Source organism: Notechis scutatus, chromosome 3 (genome assembly GCF_049901735.1).
Source record: "Notechis scutatus isolate UNSWTSFEM ecotype Mainland chromosome 3, rNotScu1.2, whole genome shotgun sequence".
In the NCBI taxonomy this organism is placed as follows: Eukaryota; Metazoa; Chordata; class Lepidosauria; order Squamata; family Elapidae; genus Notechis; species Notechis scutatus.
The window spans coordinates 187281192-187298763 of record NC_142011.1 but is presented as its reverse complement, the minus strand read 5'-3'; the positions used below and the strand labels follow the sequence as shown (position 1 = coordinate 187298763).

General features: G+C 39.1%; 1 protein-coding gene across 1 annotated transcript in view; it reads left to right on the top strand.

The window, feature by feature from the left end:
* The first annotated feature begins 305 nt into the window (after positions 1 to 305).
* LRP12 (LDL receptor related protein 12) overlaps positions 306 to 17572 on the top strand; it is a 34358-nt gene continuing 17091 nt past the window's right edge. The window contains exon 1 of the mRNA XM_026689878.2: positions 306 to 662. Within this exon, the coding sequence (XP_026545663.2) occupies positions 584 to 662 (79 nt within the window). The 5' untranslated portion in view covers positions 306 to 583. The remainder of the gene's footprint in view (positions 663 to 17572) is intronic.

Below are 17572 nucleotides of genomic sequence, written 5' to 3'. Positions count from 1 at the left end.
ACTCCCTTTCCAGGAGCAGCGCCCGAGGGCACAAAGCGCGGGAACAGCAAGGCGCGACGCATCCCCGGGTGGAAGGGCGCGTCTTAGGCTGGCAGGACGGGCACCACCATCCCGGCGAGGCGGCTGAACTGAGAACCCAGACATCCAGACATCCGCTCTCTCGCCGGCCAAAGCCTTCCGCCACTGCTCCTCCTCTCCGGGAGGTGAAAAAGCTTAGGGTTTCCCCGCCCCGGCCAGCCCTTTTTTTTTTTTCGAGAGGCAGCTGCTTCGGCTTTTGTCATGCGCAGCTGCGCCGGCGGAGCCCCTCCCGTCCCCGTCGGAGCAGAGCGCTCCGTAGACAGCCGAGGAAGCCGCCGGCGGGGGGAGCAGCAGTAGAGGCAACGGCGGGTGGCTCATGGCTCCCGGAGGCTGAGGGGAGGAGGAGGAGGAGGAGGAAGGCGGGGCGCGCGCGCGGAGCGGCGGCGGGGGGAGGGGGGGCTCTTCCCCGGCCAGGCGACGGCGAGGCCCTCCCGCTGCGGGGCTCGCGACGCAACTCCGGCTGGTCTCCTCCTCCTCCCCCTCCCCCCCCCCGCGCGGCGGTGTTATGGCCTCTTGCTGGGTCGCGGAAGGGTCCCTTGCTTGGAGGTCAGCGCAACTCCTGCTCCTCGTCGCCTCCTGTTGCGGTAGGTGATGTCCTTTGTATCCGCCCGGGAAGCCGGGCTGGTTGCTGGACGGAAACGCCGCTTCTCCTTTCGGCGACCCTCCCTCCTTCACCCCCCCGAAGCCGGTGGGACGAGACTTCCTGGCCCGGCTTTTGTTTCCGAGGAAGTCTGGGACGGCGGCGGCGGCCCTGCCTTTCGTGCCCGGCTCTCCCCGGGCAACGGAGTCTCTGGCCGTCCCCGACTTTCCCAGGAACGGTGGTTTTCGCTGTGAACGAGTCAAAAAGCAGGGCCTGGCCGCGCTGGAAGATTGCCCTTCTCGCCCTCCCTTTGAAATGGGGAATAGGGCTGTCAAGAGATACAAGCCGGCCATTGTTAGTGCTAAGACAATGGGAAGACCCCAGAAACTTCGGAGGGGGGGGGGGGTTGTCTTGGTGCTACCCCGCCATCCCAAGACCTCTGTTTTCTGGACTGATTTGCATTAACCGCAAGCGCCTTCATCCCATTTCTGTCAGCAATTACAATGCAGTACCGGAAACGTCTCTCTCTGGTGCCCGTGAAGTTCAATGGAAGTTAAATCTTAGAAGTATATTTCTAGAGGATCAGCCTTTGCAGACTGTTTTAAGGTCATTTTATATAATTCCTTCCCTGAGTGGCCAAATCTCCTCATATATGTATATATATGTATATGTATATATGTATGTATGTATGTATGTATATATGTATGTATGTGTGTGTTTTCTTGAGTTTTCGCGGGTACTTACATGTATGGCATTCAGCTTTGTTCAGGTATTTTCCCACGTCATTGTAGTTGTGCTTTTAAAGTTGTAGCAACGTTTTGGCAGAATCTCATTTGCCATCATCAGGCTTCTGTATTGTGTTCGTCTGTGACAAATACAGATGAACACTACACAGAAGCCTGATGATGACAAATGAGATTCTGCCAAAACGTTGCTACAACTTTAAAAGTACAACTATAATGAGGTGGGAAAATACCCGAAAAACGCTGAATATATATATATATTCTGCGTGGGTGGAGTGGGGTGCTAAATGTCAAATCATTTATTTATTTGCATCCTTAAATAAGGTAGCTGTTTTTTAGTTTTAGAATTTTGCCTGGGAGTCCTATAAACTCTAAAAATTTCCCCAGTTCTGCATCTTAACTTGGTTCTGAAATAGGTTATTGGTATTTGGCAGGAATAGTGTTGGTTTACAGGTTCTGCAAACAGGAAGCTTTCTGCTTTCTGCTAACAGTTTCAGAGCAACATTTTCAGCACTGAGCTTGGGAAGAAAGTTGATGCTATATTTGTGAGGGTGGTCTCAAGGGAAGAAAGAGGCTGTTCACACAACTTGGCTAAATGTTGAATTGCAGTTTTTAAGAAACACTACAATCTAATAGATTGTAACAGGTAAACAGCAGGTATGGCTTGAACCTTTGGAGGAGGAATTGATTTCTGTTATTAGGAGGTCAAAGGAAATACGTTTCAAAGCATGGCCTTTCTGTCAAGACTGCTTTCATCCAGATGTGAAAGATTTCATGACTGAATAATATAGAGACTACTCTTACATGAGTTTTTGGGCATCCTGTTCATTTCTCTTTATGAATAACACATGATTTAAAACTTATGTTTCCAGAGTGTCATTTGTACCTTTACAGAATAGAACTGTATATTAATTGGTTACTTTTCCACTGCGTAAAATCTGTATATTTTCAGGGAATATAGTCTAAATCCTGTGATATTTTCTTTTATTTTGCAATTTAATTACATCAAGATGATAAGATAAACAACCTTGAGTGCAAGACATTGAATAGAAACTGGAAATTAATAGATAATTATTTCTCCCTGGGTCCTTGCATCACAGTAAGCCATGGTTAGTTTTAATCATGTTGTAAAAAGTTCACTTACTGTATTAAGCCGAAAGTAAGCTAACGACATTATGAATTGATGTGATACGTGGATTCAATCTTGTCTGTCACTTTCTTGAAGCCAGAAGCCATAGCCCAATATATTTACTTGGTGGAGTGCTGCCAAATACATAAATCAGCTTCTTCAACATGGTACAAACCAGATACATTGAATTCAATCCTGTTAATTCCTAGGCAATAAATTGGGGAAATCTGGCCTAGAATTTTGAGTAAGACTGCTGCTTACTAGAATTTAAGTGTATGCTAAATATAAAAGTAATGGTTTTTGATTAGTTGAAAGTTGTTCATGCTATCTCACTAATAGCTAAAAACATTGATATATTGAACTATAATATTCATTATGCTTACCTTTATGTTAATGCTATAGATTTCACATAAACATTCTTCAATGTTCTTTGAATGGTCAAAATTCCATTTTAGAAGGCATTTATTTCATTCTCAAGGATGAATATTAATATTTAGTGTTCTTAATTTCCAATATTTCTGCTTTCAAATTATGGAGGGACCAACTTTTTTGTGCTTTTACTCATATGAAGTTTTGGGCTGCCTTTAAAACATTTTTATGCAGAATTTAAATATTTCTATTACTGTAGTTTACCAAATGATTAAAAGTAAAGGCTGTATTGTATGTGGTTGGGTTTGCCCTCTGCTTTTTAGGACTGCCAAAGTCTGGGGAAGTGAAAATAGTGGGCTTCTTGTTTATACATTTGCAAAAGATCTTATGTATTTACATGTCTAAATTGGCTTAATAGTAATTACTTCTTCTCAGAAAACACTTGTGTTTATAGTAAGCTCTCTAAAGAGCAAGTCTTGTAAGTATCTCTTAACCTCTTTGTTTCTATTTATCAAACAATTGAAAGCATTCTTACTGTTAAGTCCAACCTTGCATATTTCTGCAAATGATTTTTTTTCCCTGTAGGGAACATATTGTGAAACCTTGGTTTATTCTCCACAAAATAATGTAATTTGCAGATCAAAAGAAATCTCAACAACTGTACTATGTTGTTCAATGGGTGATCTATAAATCATATGATTGGAATTGGGGGTGGGGGGCAAAATTGTAGGAGTAATATTTGGGTAGAGGAACATTGTAGTCTACTAGTAATACCAACACTCAAAACTAAGAACCAAAAGAGCATGTACATAAATTGCCAATGGGAATAATTGCAAAATAGATGCTAGAAAATTAGAAAAGATAAGGAAGCAACATTAGCCCGAAATACTTACCAATGTTGACCAGTTACAATGTCCAAAATCAATCTTAATCTAGAGATAATCAATTATTGTCTTTCTGGAAGCAGGTAATGAAAGTTTTAGGTTCTCTGCAGCATTGAATACAAGCAGTATATAATGGCATTGTTGTTGAGCTGAGTTTTATTTTAACTCTGAATAAGTTAGCAGAATGACTAATGACACATCAACATGTATTTATTGTTTCATATGATCTTACCCAGAAGTTATTATTCTGGTCTAGAATGTAGATAAAATTATCCAAGGTTTCCTAATTTTATGCTACTAGTACATCTAGTAGTACACTAAACCACTCTTTCAAAATCTTACTATCTAGGCTCTTTCCTCATTTTAATTGATCCAAACATCCTCAATACAATGAAAGCTTGTTTATGGAGTTCAGCATGGTGAACTTCACAAGCAGTGAAAGGTCATAAAATGATGCATGATGGCAACATTACCCAGACAACATAAATTACCATGGAGTGGTCTCAGCAATTTAACATATTTGTGAGTAAATAACATCCCCTCCTTTAAACAAGGCTTAACTATAGTCTTTGGTAAATATCCAATAATGTAAATCTTTGCTTGAAGATTACATTCTATGCTTCTATTAAAAAGTTTGCTATGATAAAGAAGTTAACTTTATAAACCTGTATTGCTTTTGCAGTAATGATTCCTATGTATTTAATGTACAGTATTAGATATCCTAACAATGATTAAAGCTAATTCTGAGTCACATTTTTCAAACATTTTAGTCATCAGCATTGTAATTGACATACGCCACTTGTCAAACATTATGGGGAAGGTGGATGGGTAGGTTGAAGAAAATCTCAATAGCTGCTTTTGCTCCATGGCAATTCTAATTATGTCGTGCAGTGTGGCAGAGATTGCATTAAATGCCTTTTCAAGTTGTCTTGCCTTACCGCTTTCAGTGCTGGTGTTCTTGATGCTAAACAATGGAACAGCATGATGGCACACTTCAGGCATGGCTATATGGGCCCAGTGTTCACTTTCTTCAATGTTCTTTGTCCTCCTCTATTTTGCAATACTTAATATGCACTGTACCTCTTTCAAATAATGAACTGTGAGCCTGTCATGCTTTATCGGTTCTTATTTGGCCATGAAACCTGGTGTAAAGACTATGAGCCTAGCTATAAACACAGTTAACATGAAAATTATCCTCAGAAACCTCAGTAAAACTGCACAAAAGATTATTCCTTTCAAGGCTTTCTATTTTAGATCACATTTATGTTAGAGCTTGCATGGTTGCCTGTCATAAACAGAAGATCAAGATATAAAACTTCTTGCTGTCCATAAATACCAATATTTTAATTTGTAATTAAGTAAGCAACTTCGGGGACATAGGTATACTGTACATCAATCATCTCTTTGGCCTTTGGAGTATCTCTGCCAGGGCACAAATGAGCAAGTGCACACAAAAACATCCGCCTATATAACCATGTAAATATGAATACACGTTTATACATCCTGATTTCTCTGGACAAAAAAGAAGATAAAATTGCCAAATTTTTCTCTTAAAGTCTGGAAAAATAAGAGCAGCAACATTGTTCCCATTTTGGGGTTCCACTTTTTTTTCTCTACTACCCTTTTCTTAACTTACCCCACTCAGTGTCCTCCTATTTTATACTTTTGTCTCCCCCTCCCCATTCTATACTTTTGTCTCTGCCTCATTTAAACCCTCTTCCTGTTCACTCTACAAATGGTTGTTCATTCTTGTTGCCCTAGCTAACCAAAATGTCAACTGAAGACACCATTTCAAGATAGCTTGCATTTTCCCTAATGTTCCCTCTTGGAACACAGCCATTTATAACTCTTGAACTAAGAAAAATCTGTAACCTTGCAGAGCTACTAGGGATGTGCAGGGTGTGTAAGATTTGGGTGTTTGATACCTTTTGTTCTATCTGTACCATGTTGGCTTGGAGCAGAGACTGGAGTATTCGTATTATGGCCATAAGAGCAACAAAGAGAATCCAGCAAATATAAGGAAGGCCCTAGAATCATGTAGGTAAAGGGCAGGTGGATCAGTTGGTTTATACCTATTTAGAATCAAGCTCAGTAGCAGAAGAAAGGAAGAGGCAAGTGGGCATGGAACAATTGGGGTTGACACAATTTGCAACTGCATAAAAAAGGGAAGGAACATTCTGCAAAAAAATGATGGGTGGATTAGCCCAGAGATCAGAGAAGGAGAGATACATGAGGCACGTCAGATTTGCTGTACTCAAAGTTTCCTAGAGGCAGTTCAGCTGAATAATGACTTGCCTAGAACAGGTCTGGTGAACCTCTGCTTGTTTGTGCATGGAACAGAACACATTTTCTATTTTCTGCCCATCTCTAGAAGTTGCATTTGAGTTTGCTTGTCAGAAGGTCACAAAAGATGATCATTACACTGCAACTGTCATAAATGTGAGTCAGTGGTAAAGCTCCAAATGTAAATCAAGTGAGCATGGGGATGCTACAAGTGTGTCATAAGTGTGAAAAATGGTCATAAGTCACTTTTTTCAGTGCTGTGGTAATTTCAAACAGTCACTAAAGGAACTGTTGTAAGTCAAGGACTACCTGTATATTACCTAGTTAAAAGTACAACTTTTTACCCCACGAATGGAGTCAAAACTGCTTTGATTGACATCTACTTTGTTGTTCTTGATTGGTAAATATTTGAGGAAAGAAGCAGAGAAGAAATTTTGCAAATTGTTTTTGTTTTAATTTCAAAACATCTAAATATATTAGAAATTATTAATTATAAATCAAATTCTACAAACTCTAAGAGAGTGATAAAATGAGAAGGTACATTAGAGATCATTTAGTCCAATGTTTTGCAGATATAGGTTTGTCAACCTGCCTTGACTTATACATCATAATTGATTAGTAATAAAGCTATTGCTAATTTATCCCTTAAAAAGAAAAGGAAAACAAGGAAAATTTTCTTTTTCAACTTTCTACTATTTGGCAAAACTCTTGTCTATATAAGACTTTGTATAATTTTAGTCATGGAATGCCTCTACTTCCAGTATCTAAAACTAGCATAATCCAGAAGAATCTAGACTATCCTTCTTGTAGAAACCTGATTTTCTTTGTTAGCTATGATTAGTGTTAAGAATCTGGACAAATACACCCCTAAACTGAAAACCGAAAACATTTTCCACTTTTTCTTAAGTGTTCATCAGCTTTACTATTTTGATATACATAGTTTGAATATTAATATATAAAGTATTATGTAGACCTAAAAACTGTCTGTGGACAGAATCTGATTTTTTTTTTAAATTTCAGACTTAAAAATACACTGCTCAAAAAAATAAACGGAACACAAAAATAAGACATCCTAGATCTGAATGAAACAAATATTCTTATTAAATACTTTGTTCATTACATAGTTGAATGTGCTGACAACAAAATCACACAAAAATTATCAGTGGAAATCAAATTTAGTAACCCATGGAGGTCTGGATCTCAAAATTAAAGTGGAAAAAAACACTACAGGCTGATCCAACTTTGATGTAATGTCCTTAAAACAAGTCAAAATGAGGCTCAGTAGTGTGTGTGGCCTCCACGTGCCTATATGACCTCCCTACAACGCCTGGGCATGCTCCTGATGAGGTGGCGGATGGTCTCCTGAGGGATCTCCCACACCTGGACAAAAGCATCCCCCAACTCCTGGACAGTCTGTGGTGCAACGTGGCGTTGGTGGATGGAGCGAGACATGATGCCCCAGATGTGCTCAATTGGATTCAGGTCTGGGGAATGGGAGGGCCAGTCCATAGCATCAATGCCTTCGTCTTGCAGGAACTGCTGACACACTCCATCCACATGAGGTCCAGCCAATGCATTGTCTTGCATTAGGAGGAACCCAGGGCCAACTGCACCAGCATATGGTCTCACAAGGGGTCTGAGGCTCTCATCTCAGTACCTGATGGCAGTCAGGCTACCTCTGGCGAGCACATGGAGGGCTGTGCGGTCCCCTAAAGAAATGCCACCCCACATTACTGACCCACTGCCAAACCGGTCATGCTGGAGGATGTTGCAGGCAGCAGTTTTGGTCACCACATTACAAAAAAGATGTTGAGACTCTAGAAAAAGTGCAGAGAAGAGCAACCAGGATGATTAGGGGACTGGAGGCTAAAACATATGAAGAACGGTTACAGGAACTGGGCATGGCTAGTCTAGTGAAGAGAAGGACCAGGGGAGACATGATAGCAGTGTTCCAATATTTGAAGGGCTGCCACAGAGAGGAAGGGGGGTCAAGCTATTTTCTAAAGCGCCTGTAGGCCAGATAAGGAATAATGGATGGAAACTGAACAAGGAGAGATTTAACCTGGAAATAAGGATAAACTTTCTGACAGTGAAAACAATCAACCAATGGAACAGCTTGCCCTCGGAAGTTGTGGGAGCTCCAACACTTGAGACCTTCAAAAAGAAATTGGACTGCCATTTGTCAGAAATGGTGTAGGGTCTCCTGCTTGGGTGGCGGGGTTGAACTAGATCAGCAGTCACCAACCTTTTGGACCTCAGCAACCACCAAACTCATAATTTAAATCCCAGGGACCACTAACCGGTTCTGTGGGTGTGGCTTGGTGGTCATGTGACTGGCTGGTCATGGCTTGTATGTAAATATAAATATTTATATAAATATTGAATTTTTTTATAAAAAAGAGCAACATTACCCAAAAGCAGGCAAAGCAGGGAGGCAGATTGAGTTGCTCACAGAATCACAGATTCATTCAGAGATCTATCTATCTGCCATCGGCTAGCTCAGTCTGTCACATAAAATTTGCTTGCAAGCAAACTCATAAAATTAACTCACAACACACCATGTATGTAAATACTGATTTTTTTATTAAAAAAAGAGCAACTTTTACCCAAAATCAGGCAAAGCAGGCAGGCAGATTGAGTTGCTCAAAGAATCATTTAGTGATCTATCATCTGCCGTCGGCTAGCTCAGTCTGTCACATAAATTTTGCTTACCGTGAGTCTGCACTAAATAATAGTCCTTCAGTCCTAAGGGAGATTCAGCTGTGCAGAGCCGAACATCTAAAGACTATCTAGAAAGCAAGAAATCCAACCGTTTCATGCTTTCTAGCTAATCTAAATCTCTAAACAGCTGATGGTTGGGGGGGGGAAGGAAAAATAGCAACTTAGCAGGCAAGTTTGCCAGGTAAGGAATGAATGGGTGGAGAGGGTTCCCGCGGGCCATGTGGGTGGCGCAGCCTTGTGTTCTTGCAAAGCCTGGATTAATTGCTTTGTGGGGGTGCTCTGGGGGTGACATTTCTGCATGGCCCATCAAAATTTTCTCACGGAGCACTAGTGGGCCATGGCCCACCAGTTGGCAACCGCTGGACTTGATGACCTATAAGGTCCCTTCCAACTCTGATTATCTGTTATCTGTTAAGCATTATTCAGGGTGCTGTTAACTATTAAGACTAGTGGGTATAAGAATGGCTACATTTGAAAGGATGACATGGATCAAAAATATAGGCTGAAACAATAACAGTCTGAAATATAAACATGGCAACACTGCTGAAAGCAAAAAGATTTGGAAAAGCTCGTTATTGAAGTCAAAATGGGTTAAATGATGTTTTAAATATTAAGACAAAGGTAATGTCAGTCTTAGTGAATTTGATAACAAAGAAGTGAATGTGGCAGATAGTTTTCCTTTTTTTTAGAATAAACATCAGAATGTAAAAAGTCCACACAGAGCTTCAAGGTTTAATCCGAACAGAGCGAATGACTTTGCTTCCTGCAAAGTTTTTTCTACCTTTGCACTTCCTTTATGCCTTAGGGGAGGGGCAATCATCTCCAAGCCTTACTCCCGAGTTGCTCCTTTTGTCTTAGCTGCTCTTGCCTTGTAGCAGCTCTGCATACATGCTCATTGGGAACAGGCTCCTGCCAGACTGGAGGCTCTGGAGTCAGCACACAACTCCCAGATGGTCCTGGCCTCATCTCTGCATCGGATGCAGGACCCTTGTCCGAGTCCTCCCCAAACTCCTGGATTTGTCCCCGTTCTTCCCCACTGTCCGATTCCATTGCCATCTGCACAGGCTGCCGGTGAATCACAACAGTGAGAGCAAACCTCAAAATAGTTGAAATGATGATAAGGCATGGATTGGAAGCTGGAAAAAGAAAAACATAGACACCTTCAAATTACCAGTTTGGAGATGGTTACTAAGAATATGGGCAGCAAGAAGAACCAGTTCCTCAATCCTGAATCAAATAAAGACCAACTAATCTCTTGAGATGCTAATGAATAAGCAGAAACTCATATGCTAAGTATGTATTGCATGCAGATGATTGTGCTTGCCAAATTTGATGGAAGTAGAAAAGAAAGGAAACAACAGATAATTATTGGAATATATTTGAAAGAGCTGCAAATTGTTACTGGAACAGGTAGAGATGGCATATGTTCATCCATGACATTACCAGTAGTCAAATTATAATCCTACACATAGATAGTACCATAATGGAGGTCCAGTTCACTTTTAGCATTGAAGGAACCCAATACAATCTATATGCAGTTACATTTTAAGGATTTTTATGTATAATTCATTCACAAAGTCTGGGGTGCCTTTTGACCCTGAAAAAACCTGGAATGGGGTAACATTCTCCTCCCCTCTCAACCTTCTGGTTTTAACTCAGAATAAGAGTCTTATAAACATATATGAATGAACAGGGCTACAAGCTAAAGTAAAGTTGTAAGATGTGTTTTAATGAGTTTCAAATTGAAACAGAAAAGTCAGTCATCTTGAACAAGCTGTATGAGTTAGTTGGTAGACAGCTGGATTAGATATAGCTTTGTGGGATTAAAGTTTTGTACAATTATTCCATAATAATTTTAGTGTGATTATTTTTGTGCATACATTTTATGAATAATTCATGGCAGGCCTTGCCTAACCAAGAGTTATTTAAAGCGCATGTATTTCATGGACCAGGTGACAAAACCAGGGGCACATTTTCATACTAAGAAAATTAGACTAAGTTCACGATAAATCTCCTTGAGTTGTTCATATATGGACCATGAAAAACATAAACAATTTGTCTCACATTATTCTTGTGAAATAGACTGTTGTTGATCTGCAAGTAGCAGTTATTAATTCCATATCTAATTTGTTAATTCTTTAGAAATATAGGAGTAGTTTATATAGGGTTTATATAGAGTTTCTCAGTTTCCTATCAAATCACAGTTCAAGTTATTTACTGTATGTCTTTCAGCAAGTCACATAATAGAGAATTCAGAGAATAATTAAAACATCAGAATAAAGATGGCAACTCATAATTGTACATCCTTTACATATTACAATTGAAAAAGCACAACAGCATTTTTTATAAAAAGTAATGTATATCACTAAAACAAAAATAGCTAACATACATAGAACCTGATATGCAGTAGAATAATTCAAATACATTTTAAGAAAATTATAAACAGAAAATATTTTTTTCCTGTGCTTGGTGGACATTTAGATTTTATAGTATTATCTGGTGCAATAGGATAAGGATAGGGAACTGATTGGGATTGCAATTCCCATATATTAAAGCCGTTAAAAGTTAAATTTCAAAACATCTGGACGGAACCAGTTTTGCTTTTCTGTAGATTAGATATTTAAAAGTTAGTGATTTAGAAAAAACCTATCAGCATAAAATCAATAAATTCCAGCCATACCAGTAAAATAACTTGGAAGCATTTAGTTCAGTTTTTCAAATTTGGCAACTTTAAGATGTATGGCCTTAAATTCCCAGAATTCCCATGGTGAATTCTGTGACTAGGAGGCCACACATTTTAAAGTTACCAAGTCCTGATGGCAGTTACAATAGTAACCTAGTCTGGCCATCACTCTGATTTTATGAGGAACTTTGTGGTTTACCATTATGTATATACATAATGCAGAACTAACCAGTCATCATTTGATATCACCCAGTATGATACATGTGGAAAAAGGACGGATTTTTTAAGTTGACAAAATAAAACCCACAATTGTAAAATTACAGTATATAATCTTCTCTGTCTGGCAAGAGCAAACAAAAATCTGTTGGAAAGGTTTAAGCCTCCTTCTGTCTAACCAGTTTACAATTCTAGAAGCCAAATGTCAGTGTTTGAAAATCTGACTTAACTGAGGAATTTTCTGTATAAATATTTATTTGGAATGCATTATCTGATTTGGAATAACAGATAACAGATAATCAGAGTTGGAAGGGACCTTGTAGGTCATCTAGTCCAACCCCCCGCCAAAGCGGGAGACCCTACACCATTTCTGACAAATGGCAGTCCAATCTCGAAAGTCTCAAGTGATGAAGCCCCCACAACTTCCGAGGGCAAGCTGTTCCATGGGTTGATTGTTCTCACTGTCAGAAAGTTTCTCCTTATTTCCAGGTTAAATCTCTCCTTGTTCAGTTTCCATCCATTATTCCTTGTCTGGCCTACAGGTGCTTTAGAAAATAGCTTGACCCCTTCCTCCCTGTGGCAGCCCCTCAAATATTGGAAGACTGCTATCCTGTCTCCCCTGGTCCTTCTCTTCACTAGACTAGCCAAGCCTAGTTCCTGCAACCGTTCGTTGTATGTTTTAGCCTCCAGTCCCCTAATCATCCTGGTTGCTCTTCTCTGTACTTTTTCTTGAGTCTCAACATCTTTTTCATAATGTGGTGAACAAAACTGGATGCATTACTCTAGGTGTGGCCTTACTAAGACTTTATAGAATGGTATTAGTACCTCACTTGATCTCAATTGTATCCCTCTGTTAATGCAATTTAGGATTGCATTAGGTTTTTGGCTACTGCTGCACACTGCTGGCTCATATTTAGCTGGTTGTCCACTAAGACTCCAAGATCTCTCTCACAGTTACTGCTATTGAGCCTGGTTTCACCCAGTCTATATGTGTACTTTTGGTTTTTCTTGCCTAAGTGTAGGACTTTACTTTTCTCTACATTGAATTTCATTTTGTAAGATACGGCCCAGTGTTCTAGTCTGTCAAGATCCATCTGGATCTTGAGCCTATCTTCTTGGGTGTTAGCTATTCCTGCCAGCTTAGTATCATCTGCAAATTTGGTAAGTTCCCCTTCTATTCCCTTATCTAAGTCGAATAACATTGAATAATGAATAGAAAGGCAGCTGAATAAATACTAACAATGTAAAGCAGGAGTGAATTGTTAATGCTGGGTTTAAATATGAATCCAGAACTTTCTTGGATCATTATAATGGGATACTGGTGGTTATATTTGCTGATATTTTGATATAGAAGGACAAATGTAATAATGTAATTAGAACCACAATTGGGCCTAGAATCTCAGTTGCTGAGAAAACCAATTATTAAGCAAGATGCTACTTTGTGAAATGACCCCAATCCCAGTTTCCCTAGTTGCAGTCACTAAGTGACCACGTAAATCAATGGAGTACTAGGAAGAGGGCATGAACTCTTGAGTATGGTGTGGCGGGGAGAGGTCCCAGACTTCCTCCCCAGACCCTCTCAAGCCCCACCAGGATAATGATTGTGAGAACAATGGCACCCACTAGTGCTTTGCCAATTTGAGATCTGTTCTTCCAGTAAGCTGAGGATTTCATTGTAATTCCTCAGTGTACAGAGAAATGGATCACAAATCTGGTGAAAAACACTAGCAAGTACCACTGGAAGGCTCAAAACACTGGTGTTCACTAGCATTTCCCGTTCTGAATGGAAATAATGGCATGCACGAAAATGCAACCTTCTGAAAGGCTCAGCACTCTGGCGTAAATTAGCATTTTCCTCTCTGAAGAGGCAGAAATGGTAGCATTTGCACATGTGAACGCCAGCGAGGCTCAGAATGATGGTGTTTGCTGGCATTTTCACCAAATTTGAAGTCGATTCTTCCAGTGCACAGAAAGATTTTCCCTGCCTTGCAATCTTCCCTGACTGTTTCCACATTGACTTTCTGGAGAAGCCAGCAGAGAAGGTTGCAAATAGTGATCACATGATTGCAAGGCACTTGGCAATTGATGGACAATGCAAACAGGTTGATGCCAGCACAGGTGAAGAAAGTGGCAGTGTGATGTGTTACAACTGTCAGAAGTGCTTTTTGGGCCATTGTGACTTCAGGTCATAAGGCAAAAACCACCCGTAAATACTAAAAAATGATTGTTATTATAACTTATTTATTAAAACTTGTTTTCTATCTAATTTTCATGGCTCTGGCACAACAACAAAATATAATATAGATAATATAGGGAAATTAAGTAAGAGAGAGACAGAATTGCCTCCCTCTCCAAAAAAAGAGAGAAAATGTTAAGAAACCTGCTTACAGAGCCTATCCTAGCTTGTAATATTGTCTGTCTGTGCCAGCTGTTAAGTTTATCAGAAACCTTTTGATTTCACAAAATGCTATAAAGTATTTGTCTTCGTTTCTACTGTTATAATTGGAAGCTTATATGATTTTTATTACTTTTTATTACTTAGCAGGCAAGAAGCAGCTACATTGTTCCAAAATATTAAGATTGCCCATAAAAGGAAAATGGATTAGTACTTAAACATATTGTAAGGCAATTTGAATTATTGTTTCTATTGCTCTCCCCTTCCTTTTGTATCCTGACTACCTAAATCAGGAATGGGAATTTTTTTATTCCAAGGCCATATTCTCACCATAGTAATATGTCAGATGATTGCATGCTAAAGGTAACTGGGATCTTCCTTCCTTCCTTCCTTCCTTCCTTCCTTCCTTCCTTCCTTCCTTCCTTCCTTCCTTCCTTCCTTCCTTCCTTCCTTCCTCATTCCCCTCTCCCTCCCTCCCGATGAATCTCTAGGTACAGTATTTCTATAAACCAGAATTGAGTGTTTGCATCAGGATAGTTGAAACTGAACTAAATTCATTAGCAAGCTAGAGTTTTCCCCCTAATCCACTGCCCTGTAAGCTTTATTGCATATTTATGGGAATGAAAATCTCTCTCTCCCAGTCCTAAGAAGGAAGCGATGGAAAACCACTTCTGAAAAACCTTTTGCCAAAAGACTTTACCAGGGTCTTGTTCAAGTAGTCCTCAGGAGTCAACACTGACTGAAAGCCATGCATGTGTGTGCACACATTTTCACACACAGACACAAACGACAGGTAGTCCTCAACTTGCGACCAAAATTGAACACAAATTTTCTGTTGTTAAGCGAGACGTTTGTTAAGTGAGTTTTACCCCATTTTACAACCTTTCTTGCCTCAGTTGTTAAGTGAATCACTGCTGTTGATAAGTTAGTAATCCGGTTGTTAAGTGAATCTGGCTTCCCTGTTGACTTTGCTTGTCACAAGGTCACAAGAGGAGACCCCAGACAATGTAACAGTCATAAGTATGAACCAGTTGCCAAGAATATCTGAATTTTGATCACATGATCACGGGGATGCTACAAAGGTCATAACTGTGAAAAATGATCATGTCACATTTTTCAGTGCCAATGTAACTTTGAAAGGTCACTAAATGAACTGCTGTAAGCCGAGGACTACCTATAATTGCACAGCAGCTAGAGTTCATTGGCAAATTTAAAAAGGAAGCTCTTTCCCCTAATCCACCCCCCATTAGCTTTAAGTTATAGGTATTTATGGAAAATTTAAGTGTTTTTTTGGAGAAGAAATATATTTTAGGGAAGCACTCATAATACTGTGATTCGGTTAGGTAGCTAAATATTTCTGAAGTAGCTGTCTTTTTCAAACTACTCACTGCAACAAACAACATTGTATCAGTTATGCTAATAAGTACATGAAAGAGGTTACATTTTATTACCTTTAAGTTGAATTTGCTTACATTGTACATTTCTCAGGGTAATTCTTAATGCCGCTTGTGAATTGCATTGTGCAACTGTTGACAACTTTAAAAAAGGCATTACAATATAAAACGTTCAGTTTTAAATGTTCACTGAGTCAAGGAGCTAATGCTAAGAAGGATAACTAGTTTTCTGCAGGTTTGGAGTCAACCAATGGTAAACAAATTTTATTTCTTTTGTAATACTTTTGCAGTATTTTTAAAGCTTCTGTTCAGTGATACTGAATAACTTTCAGTACAGTATTGTGCAGTACATCCTGTTCATGAGACCATGTTTATGTAAGCCAAAGATAATACAATATTTTCTGTAATGGACTTGGTGAGGATTATTTGTTTTCTTTCTAGCATCTCTTCCGATGTTTGTGATCATTTTGAGTAATTGCGTCAATTCTACATTATCCTTCCAAATGTTATTGCTCATTGCTGGCTCAAAATTTCTCCCTTTATATCACTTATATAAAAAGCTGCTATTTCGTTATAATTTCTGTTCATCATGATTTATTTATGAGCAATTAACACTGTAATGTTTTTGCTCTTAGATTTTCTCATGAAAAATTTGGAAAGTTAACTGAGAATTACATTTAGGGGGCGTGCATAATGTGCCTACCGTCCCTGTCCTATTGTTTTTTATTTTTCTTATAAGTATCTATCTCATGTATTCAAAACCATATTTATTCTAATACCTGTATCTTGTAAGGGATTGACAAATCAAATAAAATGTAAATGTAGATTTGAACCAGGTTTTTAACCAAATTGTCCTGTTTTTCCCCCGTATATCTGATTTTCCCAGCTTACTACTTTGAGTTGAGCAACCACTACATCTGCCAGCAGCTGCCCCAAATCTTTCACCATGTAGTCATGAAATGAGGACAGCTTTAATCCAACTCCGTTCTTTTATCATTCATCTTGTACCCTTCCCTCCTCCCCCCACCCCAAATAATTCTGCCCTGGGGAGGTTGTAAGTCTCCAAAGCATTTGGTGGTGGTGGTGGGGGTTTAGAAGACTAAAAGTTCTCAAGAGTTTTAGAAGGGTATTATATTTCATCTGTTTTACTAAGAAGTGCTTTCTTTGTGCCTCCTTTTTTTTTAGATTATAATTTTTTTTAAAAAAAAGATTTACATAATGTACTGTGCAGTAATGTTGGGCAGAAGGACCAATATTGAAGTCCAGTTTGCCAGAGATTTCAGTCTGCAGTTTGAGACAGAATACAGAAATTCATAAATGCTTGGAGTGTGCCATGGGGTCCTTTTCTGGCACAGGATAAAAAGATGAAGCAAATGTTTTTCCATAATTATAATAAATATATCATTTCTATACTGGACAAAAATCATATTCAAAGATCATCTCCTCATATTCATGTATGTAATAAAAGAACATTAACAAAGGGAAGAAATCCAGAAGTTGATTGTTGGTTTTTTTTCCTCAAAAGGCAACCGGGCTTCCTTTTTTTTTTCCTTTGAAAACATTTCGCTTCTCACCAAGAAGCTTCTTGAATTCTTCCTGAAAAACTGAAGAAGCTTCTTGGATGAGAAGTGAAACATTTTCAAAGAAAAGAAAAGAAAAACCAAGAAAGTTTATTTGCCTTTTGAGAAAAAAAAGTACCTTTCAGACAACCATGACCTGGAGAATTAAGAATCTCCATAGACAAAGGGGGAAAATATTTAGAATCCATGGCCACGGGAAGAAACACAGTGCATTATGCAATAGAACATACTGCCTTAAATTCTGTTTGGGTGGGAATCCATATTCTTACAGTTCTTATGTAGTAAATATTATTTACTTACTCATTAAACTTATATGCTGCCTGACTATCAGTAGTGACATGATTTATGCTTTTGGTCACTGAAACAAACCACTCCGCTTGTTGACAGCCATAGCAGTGTGATATGTGCAGCTGCCCATCTAATAAATGGAACTGAGAGACAGTGTGTACACCGATATCATAAAGATTATGCTGTTAAAGTACCTGGCAACATGTTTTTTTTTTTAACTTGGCAGATG